The sequence below is a fragment of the Chlamydotis macqueenii genome, chromosome 21 (assembly GCF_036417535.1).
Source record: "Chlamydotis macqueenii isolate bChlMac1 chromosome 21, bChlMac1.mat, whole genome shotgun sequence".
Lineage (NCBI taxonomy): Eukaryota > Metazoa > Chordata > Aves > Otidiformes > Otididae > Chlamydotis > Chlamydotis macqueenii.
The window spans coordinates 9,234,236-9,246,191 of NC_141576.1; the positions used below are offsets into that span (position 1 = coordinate 9,234,236).

Sequence of the window (11,956 nt, forward strand, 5' to 3'; positions counted from 1 at the left end):
ACGGGGTCGGAAGGGAGCGAGGTGTCGCGCAGGAGTCTGTGTGTCTCAGAGGGTAACAGCTGCCGCCTGGGCACTGCCTTAAACAGGCCCAAAACCTGGAAAGGACTGGAAACTGTTCCAGGACCAGAGTTCCTGTGTTCTGTACGTGTCCTTACAAACCCGGGGATGAACTAGGACCCCGCTGAACGGCTCCCTTTTCCCACAAGTCGTGTATTAAGACAATAATAGCCTTTCCCCAGAAAGGGTCCTGCTACCCGAATGCAGCATCCCACAAAAATGAGTGGATTTGATGTTACATAAAAATAAAATCCTTGTAATCAGCCCTGTTGTGGCAAGTGCACTGCATCACTGCCGTTTTATCGGTGGTGCTGGCTACATCGAGTCCTTTATCGCTGGCAGAAGTTAAAGGTAATTTCCTGCCTCAGTTTGATCACTGCGCCGTGCTTTGCATTCCAGATTCAAATTAGAAGGAAACATATCTGCTTTTCTTTCATTCTAGAGAATTTGGCAAACCTTTGCTTCCTGTGGGAAGAGCCGGCGTCTTGCTTGCTGAAATCTTGCACCTTCTATGCAAACAAATGGTAAGTGTCCAGGTGTGCCACGCGCAGGTCGCAGCGGGATGCAGCCGGTGCGTGTTCGTGCATGAAGCCTACACCTTTCCCCCGTGAGGATATTTAGGGAGGGGCCCGCCAGGCCAGATAACCTAGGAGACCTGCCTCCTCGTCCCCACTTTCAAACCAAGCCTCAGGAGGTTCCAAAAAGTTGAGTTAACTTTTTTTTTCTCATCACTTTTCCCTTTTGCAGGTCCCTTTGCACCTGGCTTCTTGCAGAAGCTAGCGTGCTGAAATACCGCAGGAGGGCCATTCCCAAGGTATTTCTGGGCTGACCAGAAGCAGCAAGTGCCGGAAATCTTGCGAGAGAGCTGTTCTTGCAGACCGGAGAGGTTCTGAGGGCTCGGATAAGCTTCACACGGCCTCTCGGACTTCTGGGTGCTTACCCAAACTAAACCTGCCGACTCTAAGATGCACCCGTCACTAGGGGCAGTGGCACCTTCTCACCTGTAACTTGGAGAGCTCTCTTACACGTCTCACAGTTGTGTGTCCGAACAGTTTGGTGGTTTCCCTGTAACTCTGTCTCCGTTTTTTGTCCTTTTTTTTTTAATCCAGCTAAATACTGCACTTTGGATAGTGTGTATTTTATAGCCTGTAAAATCCCTCACTTGCCTTTTTTTTTTTTTTTTTTAAGCATGCATTCAAATAAGGTTGATCGTTCCAGGCCCATTTCAGTCTAGCAGTGCAAATAGCAACTTTTTATTTATTTACTTTAACCTTATGCTTGTTTGGACAGTTAGCTTCCATTTATTTTTCTCTGTTCTCTGAAAGAAAAGCTGCTGTGCTCTGGGGGCTGAAGCACAGCCTTGGGTTTCTGTTTCTGCCACAGCTTTCTAATTCGATCTCGTCCAGGCCGACGCTTGGACTCGGGTATTTCCATGTAATGTCACTCGTCTGATTCAGAGCCTGATGAATCGTAGCAGAAACTGTGCACAATTAGCTCTTAATCATCTGCATTGTAAACTTGAAATTGTAATCTGCTCTGTGAGCTAAAAATCAGGCTGCTTAACTTGGGCTACGCAGTGATCTCCCTTAGGCAGGTGCTATACGGGAAAAAGTTTTGGCAAAGCGTTTGGGTGAAAAAAGTTGTCACTAGTGTTTGCAGTCAGAATTCTCATCAGAGTGGTACGCGTGCCATCTCAGGCAGGGTACCGAAAGGTCGGCGTGACATGAGAGGCTGAGCTGAGTGTGCTGTGAAGGAGTTTTTGTCAAGGTCTGCAGTAGGTTCTAGGAGCCGAAGGGTGGATTTGGTATTTTGTACCCAAATTCGAGGCTTGATCTCTGCACAGAAAAGAGCCATGTAAATCATCATTTTCTGAAAGTGGCTAATTTGCCAGCGCCATAATGTCAAGGCAGAGGGAGAATGAGTTGCAGAGTAAGTTAATGAGAGCGTCAGGAGGGGAATCGAAGCCATGTGACTGCCAGCTCCGTGTGCCGGCCGTGGGAAGCTGTGCCCAGTTCAGCTGTGTCACTTCTCGCAGGTCATCCCGGGCTGAAGTTGTGGCAGACCGCACGTGTCACGTTATGCCGCGTTCCTTACCCATCACCGTGGCGTTTGACCCCGTGACAATACCTGTGGCAGGATTGCGTGTGACTGCTCTTGCACCACGGGGATTCCAGACATTTTCACTTCATTGCGAGGCATCTTGTTTGGTGGCTGAACGGTTCTTTATTTCTCCTGACACAGCTGCACCACTCCGGCTTGCGTAAGCTCCCCCGCTTGTCTCTCAGGTCTTTAAAACGAACAAACTGTTTGTGTTGTAGAGCCATAAGAAAGTGGGAGCCTTATGGAGGGAGTCTGGCCTCAGTTGGAAGGACTACTTACCCGAAGGGGAGGATGTACATACCTTTCTCATGGAACAGGTGAGTTCAGAGCAAGCATTTGCTTAATTCACGATGTTGGCACACGGATTTTTTGGCCCAGCATCCTGTTTGTTCATCCTCTTCTGCCCCTTCCTTATGCGTAGCTGGTATGGGATGTGTGGTAAAGTGTCTCCCTCACCAAGCTGGGGTTAGATTATTTCAGCACCTCCGATCCGAAACGCCGGGGGGATGGCCTCGGCTCCCAGGCACGCATCTCCCGTCAGCTGGCTCCCTCTAGGAGACCTGTTTCTCCAGCATGGGCGGGGGGAATGAACACAAGGAGTTTTGCAGCAAGGACAGACCATCTCTAGAAGGGCCAGAATAAATGATAGCAACCGCTCGCTTGTCCCACCTGGCATTACGATCCCAGGGGGTTTCGCAGCCGGGAGGAGCCAGGACTGATGGAGGGCACCTTGCAGCTCTTGCTGGTGCTGCTCCTGAGGAAGGAGCTGGGGGTCTCCCTTCGGAGCTCCCCGTGACCCGCCGCCCTGTTTCAGCACTCAGGAAGCTCTGCGCTGCAGGAAATGAAACGGATTACCAAGGCCTGGGGCTTGGTGTGGGGACTGTAGATCCTCTGTCGCATTTTGCAATGAACTGGGGCGTTAGCTGCAATTTCTTTGAATGAAAGCCAGGTCTGGTAATTGCATTCCAGCTCCCCGTCGTTTTAGTTGAGCAACATGCGTTTTATTTTGTGCACACTCGTATTGTGCGGGGCTGGAGTTGCTCTGAGATGCCTGGTTCTCTTTGCTGGGTCATGCAGTTCCCACATGTTTGTAGAATGCTTTATAATCTTTGGCACAGAGAAAGCGTATAAATCGTTGTCATGATAACTTAGCAGTTGAAAGGTGCCGGAAAGCAGAATGAAGTGTAGCTCGCTGCCTCCATTTGGCATAATTCAGCGTAGGAAAGTATATTTAACTAATTCTCATCATCACTTCTGGTGTTGCAGAAGTTGGACTTCACGGAGTCTGACTGTTCCAGTTCCTCAGAAGCACTTTCAGAGAAAGAACTCTCTGCGGAAGAGCTGAACAAGCAGCTAGAGAAACTCATTGTTGAGGACAAGGCGAATGATGAACAAATCTTTGACTGGGTAGAGGTACAAAGACTATTTTCACCCTCCCTGCACACAGTTCGTTAACTGCTCTTGTAAGTGTGTCTAAAGGAGCATCTCTGCAGGCTCCTCCCTAGGCACGGGACACGGAGATGATGAGGTCTGTGCAATCGACTTCCAAAGAATTAAAATGTAAAATATAATCAGTCCGTTCTTTTAAAGTAAGCTTTAGGAAGAAAGAATTTTAGCCATGGTAACGTACAGCTGTGTAACTGCCTTTTGAGTACTGCCGACTTTGTGACTCTGAAAACACTGCTGCTGGCTACTGACTGCATAGTAGCCGGAGCACACCGCTACCTCCTTTCTTCCCAAAATGTGAGATAAAAGCTTCTCATTGCTTTTTGCAACATGACCTACCAAATTCCCCCCGCCATGCCGCAAAAACGTCCTGGCAGTCACTGGGGGCACGTGTACCTTCCCCCATGCGGTGGAGCAGTAACTGTAAAATACAATAGAGGAAAAGGAAAAAAGGAAGCCATGGCAACCCACTGATCTTTTGCCCTCTATCTCTGTCTGCGTCCTTTAAGCCAGATGTTAAATCTTGTGTCTGAAACGATACTCAGCCTGATGGATTTAGATGTGTGCTTACAGCTCAATCTTGGTCAGCTTCAGTTTGGTTATTTCCATTGCTGAAGCAATGTGTTAGAAATGTCGTTTTTCTGCTGCTGTGGGAGAAGCTGAGACTGGAATGAAAGCAGTACTGAAAATCTGGGGGACACCCAGAGGCTCTTTGTAGTCCTGGACAAGTTACAGGGCCATTCTGTTAATTTCTTCTACAAAGCAAACAAGTCTCCACCCGGGGAGCATGCTATAAAATGGGTTGAAAAAGCCTAAAACCCTTTAAAAATGTATAAGGGCATTGTAGAAGCCGAGCGCTGTTGGATTGGTTTGTTTCCGGAGACAAACGACTGGTTGTGGAGTAGTGAGATGGCGTGTTGATCGCAGAACCGTTGTGTGTGGACGTACCTGAGCTGGTTTAGTAAAGGGGATGGGAAAGCTGAGTTTTCGCAGAGGGGTGCACTGGGCTTCTGCTGCAGCTGAACCTGAACTTGCCGCCAGATTCAGCGGTGCAGTTTGGAAGTGGTTGCTCTCGTGCAGCGGCATGTTTTTAACCGGTCCATTTACTCTTGATTTCAGGCTAATCTAGATGAAAGCCAGATGAGTTCACCTACATTCCTTAGAGCTTTAATGACAGCAGTTTGTAAAGCAGCTATTATAGGTGAGTAACACCGCACAAACCAAGCGTGCAAAGAATTCTTTTCTATTTTTCAGGTTGGTATCACTTTTCCCTCCCCCAAGGCTGCTTTTTATCACACGCGAAGGCTTTCGCGCCATATTGAGTTCTAGCGCTCGGGAGCGCGATGTCGGTTCCCCCTGCGGCTGGCAGGCGCTTTGCCGGTGGCGGTGCTCTCGAGGCCTGGCGTGTCCTGGTGACCTCGCGGGAGCAGACATTTTGGACGACTCTGAGTAACGCCAGAGTGTTGATTGATCTTCCAGTGAAGGTGGAAATGCACTAGACATTATTAAGATAATTAGCGTTTCCAGTCCTGTGTCAGCAAGTGTGCGTGGGCGCTCTGCCACCGCAGATTGCCACGTGCGAGGTGGAAGCGTGGGTGGCAGAAGAGAAGCCAGCCTGCATCGCTGTCTCGTTAATAGTTTTATGTCCAAAGCTGCAGTTTGGGAAAGATGGTTTACGTAGCTTGCTTGAATGCACGGCAGTCGGCTGGAAATGGAGGAAAGGGTGGGTTCCCAAGTCAGACATCCGAGCCTCAGACCCTCGGGGGGCTTGGGTAAAGCGCTGCAGCCAGAAACATCTGGTCAGCTCACTTTGTTTTCTTTAATTTTACTGATGGCATCTGGCAAGGCAAAAACATTGCGCTTTGTAAAGCACCCGGTTCTGCTCTTAGCTGTAAGAGTCACGCTTGCGGAGAGAACGGGCTGAAGTTCATCCTGCCGCTGCGCGGTTGCGAGGGGGAAGACAGCTCAGCTCCTTTCTGCGCCGGGAGAACAGCACCTTTCCGGTGCCACCTAGTGTCAACGCAGAAACCCCACGGGACGTGACGACAAACGTGTAGGGGTTCCCTGATGTGTATCAGGAACATCTTGGTCTGGTTTACGTTTTGACCTTGCCTCTAATGGAGGGGTTTTCCCTTTTGTTTTCAAAATACCGCTTAATTGTGTGGCATGGTCTACTGACCATTCAGCTGCTGAATAATTTATCTGTGTTGCTGGTGGACTTGTAATGCGTATTTTTGTATATTCCTGATTTCCTACCTCATGTGCAGCTTATGATTGTGTTTCTGCCTTAGTATTTTTAGGGGAAAAAAAAAGACGGAATTTTCTAAAATTCTTCTGTATAACTGAAATTTCAGCCCCAGCCATTGTACGCACGTTGGACATCCCGCTGTCTCTGGAAACGCGATTTGCACTGGTTGTAATTCTTCTGCATGCGCCAGCCGGCTGATTAGGGCCAGGGTCGCTGCAGGTACTGCCTGAGTTTGGGGAACTGGAAGAAGCAAGACTTCCAGGAAAAGCCATTGATCAGAAATAATTCCTGTTGTTTCTCGTCCGCTTTTCTCTGCACGCTAACCTGTATCTGTGATTCCTGTTTGAGAAAGTAAAGGTGAGAGAAGATCCGTCCCGGCTGCCGCGTTCCACAGCTGATCCTGTTTTCTTCTCTTCCCCTCAGCGGACTCTTCCAGCTTCCGTGTGGACACTGCTGTGATCAAGCAGAGAGTGCCGATCTTACTCAAGTACCTGGACTCAGACACAGAGAAGGAACTACAAGCACTTTATGCACTACAAGCATCAATAGTAAAACTTGATCAGCCTCCTAGTAAGTGTTGCCCCCGCGCTGGGGATGTGAGCCCTGACAGCCTTAAGGAAACGTTGTTTCTGTGAGAGCAGAACCTAGCAGTAGGGTCTGGAAGAGGATGTGCTTTTCCTGACAGTGGAAACGACATTTTATGTAGATGAGAGGAAACAGCGTACAATGGTTTCTGCTTGTCCAGATCCCAGCTTTTAGAGCAGCGCAGGTCCCCAGATGCTTGGCCAGAGGTCGGCTCTTCTCTTGGTTGCTCCTGTAGCAGCACGCAGAAGGAAGGACAAACCCCTTGATAAAAAGAGGGGGCCGAGCAGTAAAAGCTAAATCTGTTGCGTTTACAATACCTGGACATGTGAGAGCACCGGGTGTTGTAATTGCATTGCTGCACCACAGGTGTCTGTGGACTTGGAGGGAATGGAATGAGTTGGGCAACTGATGAGTCCTATCTCAGAGACACTGCAGCAAACTTGTTGGAAAGGAGGTGAGGGAGTCGCCAAAGAAACAGGGACTCTGGGATGTCTGCAGCGCAAAATCCGAGTGCCCAAACCACCCGACTTGCCCATCCCTAGCTTTAAGGCGCCAGTCGTTCGTTGTCCCTCCAGCTGAGCCGCGAAACATCAGGTGTTGGAGGGGAGCTAGGCTGCCAGGAGAGAGGAGGTCGGGCTGCTGTGCGTTCTGCTTGCCAGCCAGTCTCTAGATAATTCGTTCCCACAGCTGTTTTCCCAGCTTTCCCTTTTTGGCGGAGCACGTGTTACCCGACGGGATCAGAGGGAGCTGTTTTCCCTCTCGGCTGTGTGTAACGAGCCGGGAAGCAATAACTCGGGAGCAGACTCTCCTTTACTTGTATCCGCATCTCTTGCATTAAAGGTCACGTTAATCCCTTTATCCATAACCGCGTCTTTGTCCGCTGCCGTGAACTGCGCAGTGCTAACAGCTGTTCTCTCCCACTGTTCCATTATTGCAGATTTGTTGCGGATGTTTTTTGATTGCCTGTATGATGAGGAAGTGATATCGGAGGATGCCTTCTACAAGTGGGAAAGCAGCAAGGACCCAGCGGAGCAGAACGGGAAGGGAGTAGCGCTAAAATCTGTCACGGCGTTCTTCACGTGGCTACGGGAGGCCGAAGAGGAGTCGGAGGATAATTAAAACTTAAAATACAGAGAGGAAAAAAAAAAAAAAGAAACAGTTTAAGTATTTTTTTAAAAAGTTTCACGTCTTCGCCAATCACAGTGCAGCAAGGCCAATTCTCGCGCAGACCCCCCTTCCCCCCACACATGCACGAGTGGGAGAGGTAAAAGTAGATAAACACAAAGGTGATCATGGAGGAAAAAAGGTACTTGAAAAAAAAAAGTAAACGTCAAACCTGAGGGCGGGAGCACTAAACCAAAATACATGTATTATTTATAGAAAATATTTTCTGTTTTAATCTTTTTTTTTCTTTTCTTTTTAAACAAGGACTCATACTTACAAAAACACAAAGCAAAACAAATCTGTTTAGCAAAAAAGTTGAAAACTTTTAATTTATTATTTTAAGGACTGCAAATGCCAGTGTAATTTTTAAATTTGCAGTTTCTGTAAACAAATTGTATAATAGAACAAAAGCAGAGAAATAAATTTCCCTCCCCTTCATATGCACCTCAGTTTTGTTTCGAAGCATGATAAATAGACAAAACTTTCAAGGGGGTCGGGGTAAGCTAGATGAGGAAGAGATCAATTTTTTTTTTAATTGTCATCAGAATTTTTCTGCCTGCCTCTCAGCTTGCTTCAGAAATTTAAAAAGAAAATAGTAATCAAAACGTACATAACCTTGGAACAGAAGGAAATGCATTCGAGAAAAACCGCTGCGGACCAGAGCGCTCCGAAAATAACTCATTCAAAACAGTGCTACCCTGGGGAAAAAGTACTAGTGATACTTTCAGAACCTTTAGAGCAACTTTAAGGCTTGTAAATACATAGAACAAATATTTAAAAAAAAAAAAAAAAAAAAAGAAAAAAAGAATTGACTCAATACTATTTCTTTTCACTTTCAAAATATAAAGAACAAAATAAAGACAAACATTGCAAGTTTAAAAGAAAGTAAAACGACTTCTCCTTTGACAGCTGCTGAATGTGTGCACCATCTCTGAGCGGTGCTGGCTTCCTTTTCGTTGTGTAGCTCCTCGGTTCCACTTTGTGTACATATAGCGTGTGTATGTATGCGTGTCTACCAAAAAAGAGGGGTGAGAGCAATTGTTTTTAAAAAAAAAAAAAGAAAAAAAAAAAAAAAAGAGGGGTTGCTGCTTGGGAGACCTTTTCTGCAGAGAGAACTTAATGGCCGATGAGCAGCTGGCTGGGCTGCCGTACCGCGTAGGTGCGTCTGGTTCCCAGCACGTCGCCGCGAGGCTGGGAGACGACCTCGGGGCGGTCGGTGCCCGATCCCAGCTCGGTTTTTCCAGCCGTGTGGCCACGGTGTCGCCGGTGTGACTTGGATCAGCGTCGTCGTCCTGAGGATTCAGGACCCTGGTCGCTGCGGAGGTCGCGGCCGCTCGAGCAGAGAACCGACAGCCCTTCGCCGTGGCTTGTGCGTCCACTGCCACCCAGCTCCCGCCGCCGCCCTTCACATCTGCCCGTTGCCTTGCTGTGCCTCAGGAGCCCAAAGACCTGTGCGGGTGAAAGCGAAGGCGCCGCACCCTATGCAAGTCAAGAGGTGGAACAAGCGCTGCCATGCTCCTCCTGGCTCTGCCCACCCTGTGACGGTGTCTGAAGTCTGGGAGCGGCCCGGGTGCGGATTAACAGCGGTCGCTTTGCCGTGCAGAGTGTGCCCAAAGGGACCTCACCCGTGCGCTCCTCCAAACCGAGCTGCTGCTGAGCACGTTGAGTCTCTTGTGTGTCTCTCTTCAACAACCAAAGATGCCTGCTGGCTCTCACTGTGAAGACGCAGCTGCCGTAACAGTCTGCAAGGTTGTGAAGCCCTAAACGTGGAGCTGGTGAACTGCGGTCCGCGGCCCGCCAGTGACCTGTGGAGCATTTGCTGGTGGTCTGTGCAGCACTAGCTGCTCACACGATGCTGTCTTTTTCTTTCCAGCTGCTAAATCACTTCTTTTTACAAAAAAAAAAAAAAAAAGAAAAAAAGAAAGAAAAACAAGGGGAAAAAAAGAAAAAAAAAGCTACAGATACATTAAATACTTTCCTAATCTTACTTTTACATGTAAACAATTGCTGTACTTGCATAAGGACGTTATTTGATCACCACGGGGAAGGGAGGAGGGTGCCTGGTTGTGGCTGGAGGGGAGATGTCCATGAGATGCTTCCCCTGTTAACGTGTTCCACGCCATGAATCTGAGCTGGAGAATCCATGGCCTAAAACACTAGAGCATTGTTTGGAATTTTTTTTTTTTTTTTAGTAACAATAAAACACTTTTCTCTGATGTTTTGTTAAAAAAAAAAAAAAAAGAAAAAATATTCTCACCCTTACTATATGCATATGTATGTATCTGCTTGTACGACATCCAGTGACTCCCCGTCCTCCGCCGCTTCCCCTCCGGCCTCGCAGCTGGGCCCAGCGGTTTGGTGCTCTCGAGATCTCCGAAAGGCTCGTCCGCACGGAAACCCCCGCCCAGCGGGTCTCAAGGTGCGGGTGTTAAACCTCTGCAGCAGGCTGCGTGGGTGCTCTCCTCGCAAAGTCATGTTTGCAGGCAGAGCGTGAGCGGTACGTGATGGTTCGGAGCAGCTGAGTTAAGTGGATGCGAGTTGGTATGTAAATGAGGCCCAATATTGGGCAGGCAGGCACGCGCACCTGATGAACGTCCCCTCGGAGGACGGGCAGCGTCGGGCCCTGCTGGGAACGCGAGTGTGCGACTGCAGCCGTGCCGTGCAAGGACTGGGAGTTATCGATCGCCTTGAACTGGGAAGAAATTGCTGGAGCCTCTGAACAGCCACGTGAATCGAAGTGTGCCGGGGCAGGGAAATGCGTTTGGGGAGCTCAAATCTTTTGGCTGAAAGAGCTGGAAAACCACTGGCTGGAGAGAAAGGGAATGGTGGGAATGCGGGCAGAGGAGAGATGAGGTCTCTCCCCTCCTTGTTTGAGCCTTCAATGTTAAATGTTCTGGAAGGGGTGAGAACTTGTCCTGTTCGTGTCCTGCAAATGCCAGGAAGGGAGTTTTTGGAGGTTTTAAGTTTTGGGGTTGTTTTTTTTTTTCAGAATTGCCCAAAGGCTCTGAAAAGGTGGGTGTGCAGCATGGCAAGCTTTGCGTTTTCTGGATCTAGATCAGCTAAGCTGCACGTGGAGTGCTGCGAGCAGCTTACGCACAGGACCTTGAGGTCTCCAGCTGTGGTTGCATTACCTTCAGGTGCAGCATCCCACAAATGTCACCATGAGGAGCGTCTCTGACACCAGCCTTGGACCGAAACGGCTTCCTCTGCTCCCCGGCGCTGTTTGCCGCGTGCCACTTGCTTACCTGCACCTGTACCAAGATGTGGTTGCTTTTCAGTCACCTTCCAGGACAGCACAGGTCTGTGTTGTGGCTCCTCAGGATGCGGCCCATGGACCCAGGAGATCTTTGCAACACATCTTCCCTTGAAGGGTATTAAAATACAAAAACTGTGAGAGATATGCGAAACAGGAAAGGGGATAATTAAAAGAGGTTCCCCTGGGAACGTGATTTGTGGGAGCCTCATTTTTCTCCTACCTAACACTGCAGCACAGCCTAAGCAGAGAGGACAGCAGATTTCTACCAAGAATAACCAAGGTTTTGAGTGTGTTGGGGTGGTTTTTTCCTCCCAGTCTTGGCTCTGTGAGGCATTTAAACACCTCTTCCGGGCAGGCTCTTGAAGGTGGCAGGGAGTGGCAGCTCGGCAGGAAAGAGCTGCATTAGAAGCCGTTTTCACTGCGGGGAGCCCTTCTTGTGCTGGGGCTGTGATGCGCGGGCAAGGAGGAGCAGATGCATCGCTTACATTCCTGTTTTTGCTGAAAACATCCCCAAACTTGAAGAAGTCAAACAGCAAATTTCCAGGCCGGTTGTCTGCCGAAGGCTGGTTTCTTTCTAGGAAAATGTTTTCAGAAATGGATCAGCCGTTCCTGTGAACCAGGTCAGGGAAACACCAATACCAGATGCTGCGCTGTCTGCTTGTCTTAACACGTCCAGGTTTTAGCCTTATTTTTGTGTCCAGGACCAAACCTTGTGTGGAAGAATCTCTGGCGCAGGAGCTTGTAAAGCCAAAGCAGCCGTGTGGCAGGAGAGGTTCGGGAGAAGGGATTCCTCTGCAGAGACAGTTTTTGTGTGCACGAGGCGGGTTTAAGCCAGCAGTAACTTGCACTGGTCGTTGCTGCATTCCTGCGACCCACAGAGCTTTTGGTTCCAGCCCTATAGCCTGTTTTTTTTTTCTGATAAAGGAAAAATGGGGCCTCTAAAAAGTCCCGTTAACTCACTGAGCATCCTGTAAACTTTTAAAACCCATAGCAGATGTCGGTATTTTGTTGCCAGAAGGGTGGCTGTGGTTGCTCCTGCTGCGTTTCGTTCCAGCGTGAGTTGTTTTTACAGCCAAAGGGAGCTGCAGCTGGTTGCCTTG

At 48.8% G+C, this 11,956-nt stretch overlaps 1 protein-coding gene across 1 annotated transcript in view; it reads left to right on the plus strand.

Moving 5' to 3' along the window:
* The window catches only part of EIF4G3 (eukaryotic translation initiation factor 4 gamma 3), a 139,925-nt gene extending 131,887 nt beyond the window's left edge, over positions 1-8,038 (plus strand). The window contains exons 30-35 of the mRNA XM_086764370.1: positions 500-581; positions 2,376-2,474; positions 3,424-3,570; positions 4,723-4,804; positions 6,275-6,421; positions 7,374-8,038. Of these exons, the coding sequence (XP_086620496.1) occupies positions 500-581; positions 2,376-2,474; positions 3,424-3,570; positions 4,723-4,804; positions 6,275-6,421; positions 7,374-7,555 (739 nt within the window). The 3' untranslated portion in view covers positions 7,556-8,038. The remainder of the gene's footprint in view (positions 1-499; positions 582-2,375; positions 2,475-3,423; positions 3,571-4,722; positions 4,805-6,274; positions 6,422-7,373) is intronic.
* The last annotated feature ends 3,918 nt before the right edge of the window (positions 8,039-11,956 follow it).